Raw genomic sequence first — 20,495 nt, 5'->3', positions numbered from 1 at the left:
AATATCACTTAGGCCCTCAACACCTTGAGATCCAACACCATATTGATCCACATTACTTGCTACTATAGATGTATACCAGGTGAATGTAGCCTAGGGGTAATAAGCTGATGGTGTGGCTGCTTTGGGGTTATGCCTTCATTGTCTTCCTCGTGGAGTATTTTATTGCATATATTCTAGCATTCAGCCTACATTTAACCCACTTCTTTGATTTTTTGAAGCACGTTTCCTTAAATACACTTGAAATGTTAGGATGGAAAACTTGATCATGCTAGATACTTTCCAATCCATTTCTTATCCCTTGAGAAAGTATACATTTTTAGTAATATTCTGATTTTAAGACTTTGCATTACATGGAAAAAATGGAAGTCTAATTTTAAAAATACCATAAAGCGACTTTGTAATTCAATTCTGAAAATAGCTGCTATTACTATTAAATGGTGTAAATGCAGACTGAGTACAATAAACCTCACTTCCATTTAGCATTACTAATATTAATGAATGGTGTTTAAATTACACACCAGGACTGTAAAACATTACCAAAGAGATTTTGCATGTCTGGTGCTGACATAATTTAAACCTGTCATAAAATTGTAACTGAGAAATATATTCACGTTTCTGGGTGTAGAGGAAAGACCAGAATGGGAAATGTCTTTTTCTCCCAGAGGTTCTCTGTGCAGATGGCAACCCCTCCTCAAAACTTTCCCACTTAAGACACTCTGGGAAAGGGCTGAAGCTCCTGTTTCTCCGCTTGACCTAACCCATCCGGGAGGAGCTGATCGGTACTGTGATCACATTTGCTCTCTGTAGACCAACTCGGGAACTGTTGCGATCAAAATGCTGGATCAGCAGCTCGCATGCAGAGACAGACACAGTTCTTATCACACGCACACCATCAGGAGATTAGCCCATATTTTCCCATGTAAGGACTGCAATCTTCCCCCTTTCCTTAAAATACTCCTTTTCCGACGTCTTTACCACCCTCTCCTCTCCTGCTCTTCCCTCCTCTCCGTCCCCTGCTTCACCGCCCCTTGCACCCCGCACGGAGCCGCCGAGCCCGGCGACGCCGCAGCGCTCCCCGCCACCCCCGCACCAAGCCGGCCCCGGGACCCGAGACCCCCCCGTCGCAGCCCAGGGCGGGCTCGGGAAACCGGGACCCACCCCCGCAGCGACCCCGCGGGCTCGGGACCACCGCCCCGCCCCGTGAGGGCTCGGGGACGCGCCCCCGTTCTCCCGTTCGCCGCTCCTCGCCGCCGCCCGGCCCCTCGCCCCCGGCCCCGTCCGCGGCCCCGCAACTGCGCCGACCGCGGCGGGTCCCGCCCGGGGAGGCGGTGGCGGGGAAGGGGGAGGAGAGGCGGTGGAGTGCGCTGCCGCCCGAGGAATCAAACGGGGGGAGAGAGGAACGCGCGGAGGAAAGGACGGGCCAGGCTGGGGAGGGTCCCGGTCCCGGTCCCGCCCGCCTCGGAGCACCCGCGTCGCCTCCGCGCCGGGACCGCGAGTAGAGTCGCTTGGGGCGGCCGCCACCCGCCGGCCCCGCGCCCATGTGCTCCCGGCAGCCGCGGCGGGCAGCCTCCACGCCCGGCGTGTCCGTAAGTAGCCCTTCGCTCTCCGGCACCGCGCCTGCCCCCATCCTGGCACTCCTAGACCCTTCGCCGCTCCTGCTCCTTCCGGACACCGGCTCTCTCGCACTCCATGCGCGGCTGAATCTCCTGCCCCTTACAGACCCCCTGCACTCCCTTCCCTTGTCGAACCCCTGCCCTCCCTCGCTCCCGGTACGTTGTATCCCCTTCATGACTCCGGATCCTCCAGCCTTCAGAACGTCCTTTCCCTCCCCGACCCCTCCCTACCCTGTACGGCCACATCCCCTGCATCCCCGGACCCTCTTTCCCTCCTGCGTTCCCTTTCCCCGCTCTGACACCCAGCTTAGCCGCATCCCTTGCCCGTTGCACCGGACCCTCTAGACTCCCTTCCCTGCTCGGATTCCCAGCCCTCTCATCCTCTTGTCTTCTCGAATCCTTCCTCTCCCGGGCCCCCGTCTTTCCCGTATCTCCCTGTCACTCCGGACCGCTCTCCCTTCCCTGCCCCGCAGTTTCCCGGCTCTCCGTCCTCTTGGGTACTGGGATTCCCCACACTCTCGGCACCTCTGCCTTTCCAACCCGTCCCCGGCCGCATTCTCCTTTCCCTCCCATTCGGCTCCTCTTGGACCCCCTGTCCCCAAAACCCCTTCTCCTCCCGTGTCTCCTGCCCCTCTGGGATCCCCTGCCCCTCCCAGGTCCCCTGAACCCCAGCCCGCCCCGCCCGGCACCCTCCCACCCTGCTGGCTCCGCGGGCGCTGCGCCCGCTCGCCCGCAGTTTTCCCCTGGCATCACCCCGGCGAGTTTTGGTTCCCGGCAGCCGCCTTCCCTCGGGGGAAGCCGTATCTCTCCGCCGCTCCCTCCTATCCCTGAAGGGCGGGGAGCGGGGTTTCGGGGCCGGAGGCGTGAGCCCGCCTCCCGGTGGAGCGCCCAGGCTGTGAGCTAGCAGGCTCCAGGGAGCCTAAGCTGCTGCCCCGCTGGAGCCGCAGGATTTGCAGGGTCCTACCCCGGGACACCCCATGTTGTCCCCTATTTCTAGCCGTACCTCCTCCTGCGATTCAAGGAATGATCTCCCTTAAGTGCTGTGACCCATTTTGGCTTAGATTTTTGGTGCCACGCCAAGACACAGACAGATCCTTCTCTAGATGATGCTACTGGAGCAATGGTGCCCCCAGCCATGCCTCTCCGGCAAGTTTTTATCCCCAGGGGTTTGGCAGTTTGCAGGTTGAAAGACATTTCTGTGGGTAGGCTACGGGTAGATAGGTGTACTCTTCTTCAGTAGCAGTATAGACCTTTTTAATATTACAGAAGAGACTTTTCTTAGTGTTTTAAAAGTAAACAAAACTTTTGTTGGTGCACATGGCTGATTTCACTTACAGACTTTCTCTACATTCCCTCCTTGTGCTGAAGTAGTATTCATTTTATTGCCTTTTCATGAATTGGATTCACTGATTGGCATCTAATCATGCTTAGAAGAAAAAGCCCCTGTAAATAGCTATCAGAATTAATTTGGCAGCAACTGTGAGAAATGATCAAAAATTTGCAAATGCAGTTAGAATAATGATCCAACATGAATTTAATGAGAAATACACCCCCAGCCTCTGGGAATAGCATGTAGGTTTCTGTGACAGTCAAAATGCACTTGGGTGCACTGATACTGAGCTGAGAGGCTGGGAGTTGTCTGAGAAGGATACAAAGGGGTTATGGCTCCTTCCTGGGTTTGAGCTGGGAAGAGGCAAAGAAGAGCTGGGCTGAATGCAAGCAGGAATATTAAGAGAGACCTCTGTGTTTTAATTGTGTGCTCCTTGAGGTTGTGTAGGGGTGAATCCAAAAGATGTGGCAATGTCTTCACTTACCAGAAGCCCACCTGGAGTGGCACTTTGGGACATCAAGTGATAAAAGGCTCCTTTTGCACAGGGATGCCAAACAACTTGGAGTGCTGGAAAAACTGTCATCTCATATCACTTCTTTTGGGGGTGTGTTAATAAGTTTTACCTGTGTCACAAGAGTCTGATCCTGAAATGCCTTAGCCACTGTGGGTGGTTCTGCACTGAAGCTGCAGGATCATCTATAAAGTGAAGTACATTCTCCAGGCATTGCAGGAGGAAGGTATAGCTAACTAAGGATAAGCAAGATCTTATCTGTTTTGTCTATCGGTACTGGAAAGATTGGGACTTACAGTGGAGAAAAGTGAGGCAAGTACACAGGGGACCCCTGAAGGTGACTGCAGAGCATTCCTGGATGTGCACAGCAATCTGTTCCAGCTGGGCTGCTGGCCACCACCATCACACTGACCACAGAAGCTAGTGTCACTGAGGGCAATTGTAGGGTCTGTTTGGGGACAGAAAAGTGACATGTTTCCTTCAGAAGTCTTCTAGAAAGGAAAATCACTCTGGGAGACAAATATTTTTTCTAATGTCAGTGTTACTGAACTTGTGCTTTTCTCCTTTTTTGTGTTTTGTTATTTAATTAGGGACCTTTGACTTCATGATGGGAGGAAATATCCCCCCGGCTCTTTGGATCCGAGCTTCTCCCAGTGTGAGGATTTGTCAAGGCTGAGAGATTCCGGATTATCCATAAAGCTCCTCTAAAATACACAGTTACTTTTGTGTCTTCTTGTCGTGAGGGGTCTTGGAGCAGATACAAAGATGGCCTCCAGCCTCACCTGTGCCGGCGTCGTCTGGGCGTTCCTCTCCTTCCTCTGCGCTGCTGCCTCCTGCGTTGGCTTCTTCATGCCCTACTGGCTCTTGGGGTCTCAGCTGGAGAAGTCTGTTTCCTTCGGCACTTTCCGGAGGTGTTCCTACCCCGTGCGGGATGAGAGCCGCCAGATGACCGTGATGGTGGAGCAGTGTGGCCGCTATGCCTCCTTCCAGGCGATCCCGAGTGCCGAGTGGAGGATCTGCACAGTGGTGACGGGCCTGGGCTGCGGGCTGCTTCTCTTGGTGGCCCTGACAGCGCTCATGGGCTGCTGTGTGTCTGAGCTCATCTCCAGGACTGTGGGCAGGGTGGCAGGAGGAATCCAGTTCCTGGGGGGTAAGTGCTCTTGCAGTGAGGGGATGGGGATGTCCAGGCTGTCTGTTTGCTTGTGTGGAGACTCTTCTGGTGCTTTGGGAAGAGGAGGGGGTGATTCAAACTTTCTCCTAGCAAGGGAGACCACTTGGTTCCATCAATGACTGAGCTGCTTGTGTGGCTGCCTGTATGTGGCCCAAAGACACATACAGAGAGCCTGTGCTCTCTTGTGCTCAAGTCCCTGTCTGGTCATTATGTGACCTTTGAGAGCTTACATGGTAAGCTGACTTTTGTGGGCCAGCATCTTCTCAGCAGTTTTGTGGGTTGTAGTTTCCAGCACAGCATAGCTGAGTTGGAGGTACCTGGAGAAGCATGTGGGCTACGGATCCACATGAAGCATTGTGGTTTGGCAGAGGAGAGGCTGTGTTGTGTGGGAACAAACTCTCTCCTTCTTACCCCTATTACTGGCAGAGCTCCCTCCAACTCTGCTCTCTGCAGCTGCACGGATCTGGCAACAAGCTTTTGGCCCAGGTTTGAAGTGTGGATTGTTTATCCCTGGTGGAGGTGGCCCACCATCTCCTGGGAGGAGCCCTGCTGGGCTGGCTGACCCATGCCGCCTGCTGATGGTGCCTCAGGTTTGTTGGCTCCATGGGCTAGACTGTGTGGGAGAATTACCTCCGCTCTTTTTTCTAACTTGTAATTGTGTGGCGTCTTTGTAACTGTAAGAGTATTTGAAGGGTATGAGACAATAAATAGGATCCACAAGCATACTTTTTACAGGGCACTTTTCCCAGTAAATCATCACCCTCTTGTCACCAGTGACACACGGATCAGTGGCACTCACTTTTGCTCCACCGCACACATGCACTTGTCCCCATAAGGTAACGTGTTTCTCTGAGCTTTGGGTGCTAAGGCAGTGCTGGGGCCAGCTTTTTGGGTGCCCTGCAGCATCTGGTCCCAGCCAGGCTCCCTGGCTCATGCCTCAAAAGACACTCTAGTGGAACCCTCATTTCTCTCCCCTCCAAACAGGCGCTTGCCCTGCAAGGGCAGTCTGGTTACATGCCATGACTGCAGCTTATAAGGAAGCACAAGACAGAAACTCCACTAACTGTCCAGCTTGGTGAGGACAGCTGAGTCTGGGAAAGGGCCCTGTGCCAAGCCATCAGCCAGATGATACCAGTGTAACTCCCTCCTGGCCACAGGGAGTCCTGTCTCCAACTTTTTGAGTAGTTTCTGCACTTTAGAGCAAGCTGACCCTCTCACTTCACCCTTCCCTCAGCTTTGTGACCCACAGGCATTTCTGTGTTTAATCTGTCTGACAATTTGAAAGTGCAGCAGCTGCTGGAGAGTTAACTCTGCTGGGAGCTGTGGTTTCTTGAAACCTGCTCCATTATACAGTTCCAGCCAGGCAGCTGGGGGTGGAGGAAGTTCTCAGTTCGGTGACAATCTGCAAGCCCGCTTTGTCTGACTATTTTCACTTAGAGCCGTCACAAGCTTTAACCACCCCCTCTTTCCAACTGCTGTCTCGGCTCATCTGGTTTTAATTTGCATTTGGCCCCTTTCTCCTGAACATGCTCCCCTGTGTGCCTGTGGAGCAGGGCTGGCAGGGGAGCTTACAGCTGTTTGCTTACAGCTGTTTGCTTACAGCCACCCCAGCAAATACGGCAGCTCCAGCAGTGGGCACGTGGCTAGGGGACGCAGGAGGAACCCTGCTCCGTGACACTGGTGTGGGCTGAAGTCATGCACCCTTCTCTGAGGCAGGATGGTGGCTCCTGGAGAAAGAGGTGAGAGGTTCCTTCAGAGCACACCATGGCAACCCCTGAAGCTTGCCCAAGCTGACCAGGCAGCATCCCATCCTGTCTGGAAGGGCATGAGCAGCTAGTGCATGTTCTCAGTAGGTGGCAGTTCAAAGAAACTTGAACCTGTGATATGAAATTAAAATTGCCAACAACTTTGCTTACAGTTCAGAAATTAGTTATGCAGCATGTCTAATTTTCTCCTCTACTGGCTTTTATGGTTGTCTCATATTTCATTCAGCACTGCTGGAAGTGTGTAAGAAAAGACCAAAGTGAAGACTGTCATTTCTTAACCTGCTTAAAACCTAACTGTGAGGGCACAAGGGAGAGGCCAGGTGGTGAAAGCCAGTAATTTGGATAAACTGAAGGGACATATTAGGGTAAAGAGGAGTTTCTTACATCCCTCATCAGATCCTTGGCTGCTGTAAATCAGTGTAGGTTAATTGTTTAAATGACATTACTTCATTTACTCAGATGTCTAACTTAGGCCTATAATTATTATCTTGTTTTATGTCAAGATAGCTGTGAGCTGTACACTCTATTGACAAGCAGGGAATGCCAGCTCTTTGTTCCCTGTAATGCAGTTGTAGGTGTGTAGGTGTATACCATGATGTGGGCTTTGAATGTGGCTTGGTGGCAGCACAGTCATTGTCATTTTAGTTGGTCTCCACTTAGAGATTTAATCAAATAAAACCCTTATAAATGTTTGGGGTTTTTTTAATTGTGAAGAAGAACTCCCACCTAGCTTTATATATGGAAAAGCCTAGGAAAATAAGCAGCCACTAAGTGATGCTATTAATTGATCCTCTGTGTTAGCTAAATGGTTTCACTTTCTTTTTGTCTGAGGCACCTGCACCCATACCCTGCTGGGGTTCTTGCTCCAGTGGCAGAGGATGAGTGTTGGAATAAGCCATATTTCTCTTGAAGTTAGAAACCAACATAAAGACAGGTTCAGTGTAGCTAGTTTATGGCTTTACTTGTGCTCCTTTTGTTTAGGATCCAAGTAAGTTTCTCAACATGATTTAAAAACGCAGACTTGAGGAGGAAGTAAGCCAACGAATAATGGATTATTATGGGAGGCCCAAGAGCACAGGAGATGCACAAGCCACTGAAGCTGTGGTGAGCCAAAGCTAAAACTTAGTCCAACACTAGAAGCATTTTTACTGCTATGAAGACGTGGCAGAGAGGTTTGCTTACCAGAGATGGTAAGCAAACAGCCTGATCCTTTTCTTCTAGCACTGTGAATGAGGAATAACTCCCAAGTAGGTCAGTGGAATAACACCTGTAAAAAAGTAGTGTGGCTTGTGCTAGCTAAATGGTGCCAAGGTCTTACAGCTGGGATTTCCACAAGCTGCATGTGGCAGCTCAAGGGAGTGAATTATTCATGAGTGCTTTTACCATAAATCTGCTCTTCTGATAAAAATTGAATGGCAGAACCTGCAAGAAATTGCAGATCTAGTCAGAGTCAGAAGGGCTCTGTGGATATTGCTTATTCATACGTACTTAATCTGTATTTACTATTTCAGATGATCCTGGCTACAGAGTATATATGTATTTTAAGGAGACTCTGGGATGAAACATGTTGAGTTTCTGTTCCTACTAGAAAGATTGCATCATAGACTTTTCCTCCCATTGGTAATTGTGGGAGCATCTTTCTTTCCCATACCTGATCACGTGGCAGCTCTGTAGCCATTACAGCAATTGCTTGCATGAAAAACAATGCTTTTAACTTTTTCTAAGGCAATTTGGGGACAAGAAGTGTCCAACTCCCCAAGGCCAGCCTTTTATGCAGTGGATGTCAATGGTCTGCAGTCCACAGCTGGCAAACTGCTGCTGTGGTTTCTCAGACCATGATTCCTGGGCATCTGTCTTGGACTGCTTCAAAGAAATGACAACTGAGGTGGAAGTTATGCTGTCTGTAACCTCTTGAGGGCACAGTCATGTAGATGGATACAGTCTTCACTGATAACATTAAGCTCAGTGTTTCCAGCTGGTTTCCTTTGTCTGTTTGGAAGACTGAGGCATATGTAATGTAGCTAGAACAGATTGCGAGGATGTAGCTTTGACCATAACTATTGAGGATATGACAGCAGGGAGTGAAGTTTAACAAATCTATCGCAAATTGGAGTCTGTAATTATTGATCTTCTTTTCATTGTGCCATGGCAAGTCAATTCCACTTAAATGGAGAAACTAGAAATTTAAAGGTAGGTAGCTCAGATATGACATACTAATTTGGGGAATAGTTTTACTCTCTAAATGCAGAGCAATGATTTTAAGAACATAGCAATATTTTTAAGAACATAATGAACTTAAAGGTTTGCCAGTTTTATGAGAGGCAGTGGATCAAAAGGCACGAGTACTGCAAGGATGGTCAATTTAAAGAGCATTATGCTGGCAAGATGGAGCTTTTCATTAAAGTGGTCTGCAGATGGGAATGAAATCTTCACTAGCTCAGAACTCCTTTTTGCTGGGTAGAACAGCTAAACCAAGCTCAGAGTACGGATCTGAGGGAACAAACCATAGAACATTCTGCTGGCTGAGACACCTCTCTGAACCTGACACTATGACCCTGATTCTGAGTGCCACGTGAGAAGTGACTCCTTTCCATGATTATGGGGTAGCCATGTGGCTCTCAGCAACTGGCATGTTTACTGTTTAGTATTCATTGATTGCACTCTAAAGAAGCACAAGTTTTGCTACTCCCTTCATTAAATGAACAATTTAATGCAGCAGCATCTACTCTTCCTCTCCTTTTTTCTCTCTCTTGTTTCCCTTGTGTGTCACGGAAATGCTGAAACTCCTGAAACTATGGTCCTTGAAATTGTTGGTTAGAAAATCTGGAGAGCTCTTGGAGCAGGGGGTGGTGAAAGGTGCATTTTTTTATTTGAAGAAAAGGGGACACAGTTCCTAACAACTTCTGATTTTGTCTCAGAAAATAAAACATGGCCTTATGAAAAATGTTCTCAGGAGTACATGAAATTGCTGGAGAATCCTCTGAGTGTTGTGCGCCAATAGAGGCCATCATAGTTTCCATCACTTATAAGGTGCTCAGCGCAAGTGTTTTCTGGGTGCAGAGGGCAGAAAAATATGGACTGATCCCTCAAGATAAGGAGAACATAGAGTGTGGGGTGATATTTTGGTTCTGTATTGTCTGTGATGAAATCTCAGAGAAAGCCTTTGTGATTTTGGTCTAAAGATTCTAAGGAGACAGGTCCAAACAAAATCTGCAAGTTAATGACATATTAATGGCTTTGCAGGTGAGATGATACTGAAGTGTAAGGGACAGAGGAGGAAAGAAGACTAGGTCTCGTGGCCTTGTGGGATCACATAGAGAAGCTCTCCCTCAAAGGATTTGCTTGGGGAAACAGTTAAAACACTAAGAAGAGGCTCTTGGGAAAGACAGAGTCATTGAAACAAAGTTGTATTTCAAGAAGCGTGGCTGGCAATTAAAGACAGCTCTGGGGTTCAAGTGGGACAAAACAAACTTGGTTCTGAGGCTGGCTGAGAAAGGGGCTCTGGGGAGACTAGTTCCAGTTGACTACAGGAACTAGAAACTTCTGGGAAAGATTTTTGTGCAGCCGGAGGAAAAGGCACTGACCAGTAACCATTATAACCATTATTTCATCTGACAGCTCAAGTGAGGCTCTCTGCTTTCTGCCTGGAAGACTAAGATCAGTGTAATTTGCTGCCCATAGGGAGAAAATGTAACTGAGAAAAGCCTTGTGGGAATAAGGAACATCTGAGATGGTCAAGGGACTTCTATGAAGAAAACAGTGACCTCAGACTCTTTTGTAGATTTCCCAAGCAATTTCATCCTTTCCCCCATATGTACATATTCTTGCTATCTCTTCCTGTAATTTGTGCCTGAAATAGAACAGACATTAAAAAAAAAAAAAAAAAAGCAAAATCGGCCTTTTAGTTCTTTCATTCTCCTGAGCCTAAAAATATTTTTTGAAAGGCTAACTTCTGGGGGGAGGCAAGCCAGGGTCATTGCTTCTGTCAAACACCAAGGCCCCTTCTTCACCCACAAGTTAGCTTTCAGGGCTGTTTTGTCAGACCTTCCTCTCATTGGATGCAAAACTTCAGTGACTTTGCTGTACTCCTGTCAGCACATGATGGGGCAGTCCTCATCCTAGACAAAAACAAGCTGCAGGCTGGGTACAGATCCAGCATATGTGTGCACATATAGACACTGCAGGAGAGGCAAATGAAAGGGCAAGAAGCCTCACCAAGGTAACAGAAGAAGAGAAAACAATGAAAGCGACACTGTTAAAAGTTGCTAGTGAGTAATTGTGTGTCATGTCATAGGCTTATTGATTCAGCAATAATAAAGTCAGCAGAGGACCTTGGGACTGCTTAGTCTGAGGTTTGCAGTAGCATGGGTCATAGGACAGCCTTCATATAATTTCAGTTTGAACTAGAGTGTATCTCTGAGAAAAAAACTTCTGGTCTGAATTTAATTAGTTTGAGAAAAGCCTGATCTCCATAAGTTGTTCCAGTGGTGAATTACTCTGACTGCTTTTCTTCCAGATCATTAATGCAAATGTTAAAAATGTAGCACTAAGAATATATCATTGCAAAATTATGCTTTCTCAAGGAATATTTTGTCTTTTATTTTTCTTTTAAGATCCGACACTTAGGTTGCTTTTAATCCATTTAAGATGTGCTTTGTTGTGGTTTCCTTACCAGAACAACCTGTATAGAAGCTGCTTTGCAGCTGATGTGTTTCACACTAGTTCTTTCTTCAGTTTTCTCTAGCAATCCACTAAAGGATTAAATGCAGTGTATAGTTTTGCAGCTTCATCCCTTTTCAGCTAGACTTTGACTTGCTAAACTGAATCCTCTGACTGCTTGTGTCTGTGTTCAATCTTTGCTTCTCAGCACTACAAGGTACCTTCACATACTGTGGCACAGCATAGAGTCAATTTCTTGGATTTAGATTTGGAGTCCAGAATTAGTAAGGCAGGGAAGTATAACTGTTTGGGAAGATGTTCAGGACAAGGGAATTTAGACAGTGAAATTATCTTAAAGATTCTGTAGCATATGTTTTATTGCAGATAAGCCAGCTCTCTCTCTGCTGTGTTCAGATAGGAATTAAAATATAAGACAAATTCAGGATTGAAGCCTGAATGTAATATATGAACCAATGCAATGTATGTCCTCTGTCAGTTTATAAAGGACATTACTTAGATTCCCGCTCTCTTAATTAGATAGGGACTTGCATTATTTGAATCTTTCCTGAATGCACAGGCCATCAGGTCTGACTGATAGGGAATCCAACTAGCAGGTACTTACCTGAAAGAGGTAAAGAAAGGTGCAGACTTAGATTCTGTATATTTTCAAAAGATTATACTGTTTTGCAAGGTTGCCTTCACCTCGGTCACAGAAGTTCCCGCTGCTGCCTTGCTAAAGGCTGCTGCCCTGACAGATCTAACAGCACAGGTTTTTGTGAGTTCCACTGAAGGAAACCTGGTTAGCAAAGTTTGCAATTTAAGCTCACACTGACCATTTTAACAGAACAGGTTAGCAAGGAAGGATCAGTAATAAACATTACTGGTCCTAAAGTGCAGAATCAGTAGCTCTGAGCAGGCCATCCCTGCCAGCAAGGTACCAAGCAGTACAGAGCAGGCAAGGGGTTGTAATGCTGCTGAAACAGAGGAGATGTAACTTGAAGAAGACTGATCTGGAGAGTAGCCTTCATATTTAGCTGTCTTAGTTTTTTAATTCTGTTCTCAACCACTTCAGATAACTCTTCTGGTGTTTCAGAATCTTCCTAAAAAAAGCATCAGGGCCCTTACAAGCTGCAAATTTTTTTGTGCCCTTTGAAGTCAGTAACACTTAGTACAAATTACATCACTATTTTTATTCTAGCATTACTGGATTTGACATTAGTCTAAAACAGGTGTGTTCTCATGATGACTTTCTTCTTTAAGAGCTACCCCAGTGAATTAACTTGTTTATGCTGAATTGTTTTGAATACATATTCATTTTTGGTTTTTAAAAAATTATATTTAATCCTAATATAAATTTTAACTAAATACAGTGGAAGACAAAGCCCCATGCAGAGTTTCAGCCTGGAGCAAATTCTGCAAGCAAGACTTTAGGTGCTTTGGAAGCACATTTAAAATGGAAATTCTGATGTATTAAAAAAAATGTTGCTAAAATACTGGGAAGAATCTCTTTACTTCTCATGTTGTCCTATTAATGTTGAATATGAAAGTGATGTTTTGAATATTGCTGCAGCTATGTTGTGTTTAAGCAGAACTTTGCATTAAGAACAGAATTTTTGATCTAAAGAAGTCCCAGAGTGTTGTTTTATTTATCTCTAGAATGAAGTTCAGTCTTCTTGCTTTTTTTATCCCTTTTTTTATTAGAAAGAAACAATGATGCTCAGCACTTCTGTGACACTTTTCATTTCAAAAGGTTTTGCTTGCATTACCTAATGAAACTTCAGAAAATGTGAGGCAGGGGACCAAATAATCTATTTTGCTGGTGTAGAGTCAGAGTAAATTCAGAGGTACCTCATTTCAGATCCTTTACATTGGTGTTGATTAGAGAACAACCTGGGTTGGAGTTAGCAATTTTGTTTCTGCATTGAAAGATCTGGCTTGTTTTGCTTCCTGAGATATTTCAATGAATATTTGAATATTGCTGGAACTGCTTTTAGGCATCAAAATGTTTCAATATTTTCCAGCTCAAATGAAGTCATATGCCCTACAGACAGGACAGAATTGGTCCCAATGGTATATTTTCCAGGATTTTGTCCAGTCTGGTGTTAAATGTCTATGTAATTTGTATTTTTTTCTCATTTCTCTTAGGAAACTGAGCTTACTATGCATTCCACATGGAATTTTTTTTTACAGTATTCAACCTGTATTTTCTTTTCCTTGCTCACATCCTTTTATTTCTCCAATACATATTTTTGCCTTCTAAGGACTTTAACTTTGGCTTCACAAAGTAAAATCAGGCAGTTTTCAAACTCCATCATTTCAAGGAAGTGAGGAGTAGAACTCAAGAGCAGTCAATGTAATTCAATTCAATTCCAATGTAATGCAAGTCAATTCCATGCAGCAAGCAATCAGGAAGGAGTGTGGTGTAATTAATAAACACAGGATGTATTTGTACAACCAAAACTCCAACCACAGCTGCTTAGCTTGTGGTGACCATCATGTTGGCTGGCTTCCTGCTCAAGGATTTCCTTTTGCTCTGTGGAGCACCTTTGTTGACTTCAGTGATGTTAAGCTTTTTATGCTGCACAAGTGCAAGGTCCTAAGTGACATTCAGATCATATGAAGAGGGCTTTAAGTCACAGAGGACCAGGAAAGGATCCTCTCCTTGTTTTTAGGATGACTCTGCCACCACAAGACATCACAGGTCAGAGGGGCAATAATGCATTTGACAGATCCCTTCTGGAAGTTGTCCTGTATCTTCTCAGGCATGAAAAATTGGGCATGGTCACTGCACCCAGACAATGCTGGTGATAAGGCTGGTTCACTAAGCTTGATTAGATCTCCTGTTTTGTTTGTTCCACTGTCAGTCCCCTGATGTCACAGGTACATCTGAGAACAGAGGTAGACTTTTTTTCCCCTCAGTCTGGCTTCTCCTTAGAGCCTGACCTGTTGAAATCAACAGCAATATTCTGCAATGGAACCCAGGGGAAGAGAGGATCTGGAGCTCAGTGCCGTTGCTACTTGTGACTAGAGGGATTTGGAGGAGGTTGCTGCTGTGTGGCAGTGCAGAGACCATCTTGGGATACTAGATTCTACCTAATTCCCCAGGTATGGAATATTAATTGCATCAGGACTAACACCTTAGCACAAAACTCTTTCTTGAGAGGACTCACCGTGAGCTGAGTCCACGTTTTCTAGCATAAGCCTGATAAGCCCCAGTCTTTCATGAGGACTGACCACTTTGAATTGATTTGCAGGTACATTTCTTTACTAGGAGAACAGGCATTTATGTAAGCTTGGCAGTAGTTTGTAGGAATATGAAGAAAAATTATAATGAATAAAAACCTAAACAATAACTTATTAGAAATCATTGTTATTTTATCTTGTAGCAGAAAACAAAGAGCTTCAGAGAGAATTAAGCAGAAAATATAGAATTCTGATAAACATGGTGTAGTTTCTATAGTAAAGTGGATTCGACCCTTTCTTTTGCAAGCTGATTGTTCAGTTGTCTTGCATTGTTTCCCAATAAAGATACCTTTGGAATATAAATTTGTATTGTTAATTTGAGAATAATTTCTAATAAATGCAGTTTTCTAATGAATGAAAAGTGGGAAAGTATTGAGATAAAGCCATGACTGGTCAATCTGGAATAACAGAAGCTGCTTCTGAAATGCAGCACCCTATGAAACCTGCTAACATAGCGATGTATAAGAAATGGCCTTACAACTTCTGAGGAGCACACTGCCTGACTTCTTCACAACTCCAGGTTTTTTTGTCCAAGTCTGCAGCCAAATGAAAGCCTATTTATGAATACTTTTTTTTTTTTTAATTGAGAACTAACTTGATATTCAGAGCACCACAAGTCATTTGGGTCAGACACAATACAGCTGAATGCCAGTCACTGGGAATGGTTACTAGGATGTACTAAAAAGTGCTTTGTGTTGGGCAATTTATAGAAACCAGGGTAGAGTGATGATGAGGAACCTTTGTGAGTGTATCTGTGAGATAAAATTTATTTGTTTCAAAATTTGCTCTGACTCGGCCCAGGTGCTGCTACGTGACTACGAGCTTTGAATGTCACTTGGAGATTAGTACAATCTGTCTGGCAAATTTGTACAAATGTTCCCAGGCATACCATGTTGCTTCTGTTATGGTTGTTGTTATAATGTATGAAACTCTTGAAATCCTTTGTGGTAGGGGAAAAGGCAGAGGCAGCTGCTGCTCCAAATAAGTCCTTACTGAAAAAAAGTCAAATGGCAAAACTGAGGTAGATTTGGGTTGATTTGATTTTTAATATGATAAAACATTTCTTATGTGCTTTGTAGAGGAGTAAGTAAAGGGAGACCTCTAAATCTTGGCTTAGTAACAAATGATAAATGTATTACTTTCAGGGGGTAAAGTTCAGATGACCTTTATTCCCTTAAAAGCTCTTTTACTTCAACTGCATCCTCAGAAAGGTATGAGCAGAGGAGGGAGCAGTCAGAAGAAGGGTACGATAAGGAAGCAGGGGAAGTGGGAATGGAGAGGGCTGTGAGAGGAGAGGAGTTTCACCTCCTCGTAAAATTCCATTTGCCATACCTGCAGGCAGATGGATTCTTTGGTACTGCTGACTTGCAGAGGGTATTTCAGATGCGGCATGGGCTGTGCACAAGAAAATTGGAAACTTAAGGCTTCTGTACTATAGTGTGCTTTAGATTTCAAGGAATTCTGTTAGTTTTCAAGTTATTTTTCTGGCACAGCAGTGAAAACATGATGAATGGCACTAAATACTGGCATAAAACTCTTTACAGCCAAGACAAGCCCTGAAACTATTACAGGCACATTCTGCAAGATCAAGAGGTCGTGATAAAAGTCAGGGCATTTTTATGAGAAATCCTTTTATAAGAAGCACAATGTCTGGCTTTGGAGAGCTTTGTTCAGTACTGGAAATCTCTCTTGCTAGAAACTTTCTCTCCAGAAAGTATTCCAGCTTCATCAGCAGACCATTAAAAGGAGAATCTGGCCATTTGGGCCAGGCAAATTCAAGCAGGTTGCAATGTTAAAATTCATCAGTGAGGTAAAGATGCACACTCCGTGTTGTCCAGAGCTAAGACTACTCATAACCCCCTGAACAGCTGAAGTAATGAGTGTACTGAAGCTGTTTCCGACAAAGATGGGCTGCACAGCTTTTTTTGTCACATGTTCTTAACCAGAGTTTGAGGAATTACTCCCACAATGAATGCAAGCAGTTCTGTTTGAGACATCAGGCTTTTCTTAGCACAATTTCAAAATAATGCTGTTGTAATAATTAAGGAGTAAAATGATTCCTTAACAGGCTGCAGTGAAGTGAAGTTTTGGCAACTGTTCTCTGTGTAAGCCCTGTTGAACAGAGTCCTTCTTCTATGCTGGCATCATCTTATATTTCCTATTCCCCTCTATTGACTTCAATTCATTGCCCAGGCTGTGGAAGTGGACACTACAGCTGAAGATAGTTTATGCTGAGCCATTAACAGCTCTGATTAGCTTGTTCCTCTTTTCTGTAACAATTTGCAATAAAAACTGTCAGGAAAGAACCGTGCAAGGGCTGGGACAAGCCGTACACTGGAGATGGCAAATTCCATTTCATGCCACTAAGCCAGAGATCCGGTGCTAAGAACACAGGAAGCTGGGAAGATAAATACTGTAACTTTTCATCTCATGCATAAGAATTGCAGTCTGTTTTGATCTAGTGATAGAAAAAAGTCATTCTGCTTATCTCATCTAACATAGTGGCTAGTCTGATTACAAGCTTCTCTGCTTGGCACTTTTTTAAATTCAATTTGGCTGCCTGTGCCCTTGGCACACAGTGGGTTTCATTAAATTTCACAGCAGTTAGTTTTCATTCCCTCTGTGACACCTTTTTATCAACATTTGACTCTAGCGTAATTTCAAGCAATTGTGCTTTTTTTTTCCTGAAGTGCTTATACCATAATAATTTGGCAGAGCAGGTAGGGGAAGACAATTCAGACACTGTTGCAAATCTCTGTATAAAAGTAATATATGAGAAACCAGGTCAGCTTGCAAGTGTTTTTCACATATGACAGCAAAAATGAGCTCCTTCCCTTTCTGTAACATTGAAGACTGTCAAAAGTGCAGTTAAAGAGCTTGCTGTAACAGGCAAATTTTATTTCCTTCAAGCTAATCACAGCTTCATTTTAAAAGCAGACCTAGTGGACTGTTGCTGGATTGACAGCCCGAAGTTGTTACACAAGCCTGCAACCCAGACTGCTTAGCAAGTCTGTGTGAGTTTCCTTATCAAAAACAGATGAGGACATTGGTTTGGTGGGAAGGTGTGTGTGTGTATATGAGCACAGGAATACAAACAGCAAATGCAGCTGTTTTCTTTTTAGTGTTGGATACTCAGTCTTTGGTAGGTGGGGTGAGGCTAGATGAGCACCCTAGCATGGCCCTGGCATCTCCTGTCTGCAGTGCAGAGCAACATTTCTCCAGATGGATACTGGGCAAATTTGTACAGCTATAAGTAGTTTTGCCAAAGTATAAGTGGTTTTCAGGTGCACTCTAAAAGGTCTTTATTTGCAGAGTGCAATACTAGCTCTTTTTCATTCTGCCAAACTGAACTTCCAAAAATAATGTGTTACGGTTTCTCAGTAAAATTTTAAAAAGTATCAATTAAAAATTAATTCAAACTGAAGCTTAAAAGTTCTTAAAGGTGAGCTGCGCATTCTGAGGTGACTCAGATCTGTGCCTCACTGCCAAGGCAAAGGCAGCCAAGCTTGGGAAACCATAAATTATTTTCAGAATGAGACTTCCAATTGAGGAAACTTTTCCTTATGCCCTTTAGAAGGTGTTGGTTCTTGTCCTTTCAGTTTTACTAATTGAATGTCTTGCTTTCCTCCACCCTAAGGTCTCTACAGTGCCCTTGTAGGCAAAGAGTTTCCAAATGTGCACAGTCTTGAGCATCCTGAAACAAGTCAGGTTTTTCTTAAACACCTTAGGAAAGCTGGAGATTATGGACAGTTCCCCACTTTCTTTGCAGGAGAGACCTTTGTGCTCTGTACTTTCTGGTGGGAGAATATCTGCTGGGAATTTTCTTTAAGGTACTCCCTTCTTGGAGGTTCCCCATGTGATGGGACCGGTCAATCCCATGCATACACTGGCACAATATTTTTTGGTGGATAGGCTGACTGTAGTTTACATCTCAGTTCCCTGTAGTTTGCATCTTGAGTTCCCTGAGAAGGAGGAGGCTTAGCTGTGCCAAGAAAGCAAGGGGGTCTTTGTGGCAGTGACTGCAAGCATCCCCTGTGTCTCTGAAGGGCAGTGGCTGCTGCAAGATCTTTGTGCTCCAGCTGCCACTTCCGAATGGTGAGCTGGGTACCAAGCCACTGCAAAATGTCACAAGCCATTGAGACTTGGATCTGGCTGGAAAAGATGGCCTCACCCTTTCTTCTGGGAATGGTCTTTCCAGAGCACACTTTTCAGTGCATGAACCTCTGGCTACGGACTGAAAGCTCATTGAGCTGAATATAAGAATAAAGATTATTCTCTGTCTTAGTGTGAGGGCTTAAAGTACAGAATCTTGGTGTTTCCAGCATTAAATGCTCCAGTATAAGTAGCAGACCTAACACAGTGTAGCAGACTGTTCAGCAATAAAATTGCTCTGGGTGAAGTTTCTTCCTCTTCCACAAAATTAATGAGCATTTTATATCCTGAAGTCTGGAGATTCCTATAAATTTTATACCTAGCATAATGGTAGAGGTTTAAACCACAGAAATCACATTATGATTATGACCTAATTATGCAGAGATCCAAGACAGAGGATTTTTGATCCCCATATAGGCCATTCACTTAAGAGGAGACTCAGTGATCTTTGTGGGTCCCTTCCAACTCAGGTAATGGTTGTTGTTCTGTGATTCTGTGATTCTTTTTTTTTTTGGACATTGATATTTAGACATAAATTTTTTTACCAGTGTGGCCAGTGGCAGTTCAGAAAGAGTAAGTAATCAAAATATTATTTGAGAATGGAAATTAATGTATATCTTAGAAGAGTTATATCTTCATATATTTTATCTTAGAGAACTTTAATAGAAGGCCACGTCCTTCTGTTTCAAGATTATATATTTTGTTATCAGTGCTGATGATCACTTGACCCTGTGGGCCAAGTGAGATAAAAACAAGCGTGCCAATGCCACGTGGATCCTGACAGATGTCTCTGAGTACTTACAGGCCTTGATATATATGCAATCTATGGATATTTCAAAATTGATTAACATTTCAGAACCTGAGGTAAAGTTATACTTGGCTTGTCAGTAGTGTCAAAGCAAAATTAACCAGAGCTCAAAAGATATGCACTCTTACTGACATGCTAGTGACAGTGAAAATATAAACCACTGGGAAATATCCTGCTGAAAGACAGACTCTAAACTGGATTTTGGAAGAGGATCTGCAAAACTGGCTTACTGCCATAGACAGACTCTGAGGTGGTGTCTAATAGTGTTGCTGGCATTTAGTGACTGAGGTACCAGCTTAAATGACTCAGGGCTCTGCCAAGTTATATGTCCTGTAATAAGTCATTGCAAATCTTCTTACTTGTGAAACATTAACATATTAAATATGCAAGCTAATCTCTTGAAACAGTTCAGATAAGCAGCATTTTTAAATGTACCAGTCAAGTGTTTTTCAGCCAATGAAGCTCAGCAAGCAAATGCTTTCATCTTAGTGGCTCTCATGAGAATGGTCAAAATTTATACCTGGCTGTGATTTTAGGCTGTGTGACTGTCTGTCTTTGTAGTAAAAATAAGAGAGCAGAATGAATTTTTTTCTCATTAGTTTTGTTTGTCTTTGTTTTAAATAGGTCAGCGATAATCTTTACAAATTTCAAAAGATGTTAATTCAGCCTCAGTGAAAGCTGTTAGGATCCAGTTTGAAAAGCATCAGATCAAATAGGATGCCTTTTCAGAAATCATGCTTTTTATTTGTTCAAATGGAACCCTAAATGAGAGATTAGCAGTAGTTTTGCTTTCATAGCACCAAGTACCTGTAGGAAGATATGACAGACTCTGTGTCTGTAGATGGGTGTCTCTGTTTCCCAACAGAAGGATGGTGTAGCTCGTCTGTCTCTTGTGAAGCTGGCCATCATTTTTAGGTGGAGACGAAGCCTCAGCTAAATGTTTAATTAGTTTTGAAACTACAAATCTTTTCCCATTCTTTTGTTCTGGAAAAAACACCCAGTGAACAGGGCAAAAGTAAAAAATAAAGAGAAGCTACACAGAATCAGCTGCCACTGCAAACACTAAAGCCAAAACTAGAGAAGACCCAGGAGGGGATGAAGTTTGGGGTGAAAAGGGGTTGGACTTAATTAGTTTCTTCCTCCCTAACTTTTTATTTTTTTTTTCTTGCTCGTTGTGAAAATTGTCTTAATTTAAACTTTGGCAAGAGCATAACAGCCTCCACTACTTTCACTTTCCTCTGA

The 20,495-nt window shown here is 44.2% G+C and overlaps 1 protein-coding gene across 1 annotated transcript in view; it reads left to right on the top strand.

Moving 5' to 3' along the window:
* The first annotated feature begins 1,189 nt into the window (after nucleotides 1–1,189).
* The window catches only part of LHFPL6 (LHFPL tetraspan subfamily member 6), a 135,494-nt gene continuing 116,188 nt past the window's right edge, over nucleotides 1,190–20,495 (top strand). The window contains exons 1-2 of the mRNA XM_053936126.1: nucleotides 1,190–1,586; nucleotides 4,045–4,604. Of these exons, the coding sequence (XP_053792101.1) occupies nucleotides 4,220–4,604 (385 nt within the window). The 5' untranslated portion in view covers nucleotides 1,190–1,586; nucleotides 4,045–4,219. The remainder of the gene's footprint in view (nucleotides 1,587–4,044; nucleotides 4,605–20,495) is intronic.

Source organism: Vidua chalybeata, chromosome 2 (assembly GCF_026979565.1).
Source record: "Vidua chalybeata isolate OUT-0048 chromosome 2, bVidCha1 merged haplotype, whole genome shotgun sequence".
NCBI classification, from domain to species: Eukaryota; Metazoa; Chordata; class Aves; order Passeriformes; family Viduidae; genus Vidua; species Vidua chalybeata.
The sequence above is the reverse complement of the archived record's forward strand: the minus strand, read 5'-3'. Positions and strand labels throughout refer to the sequence as shown.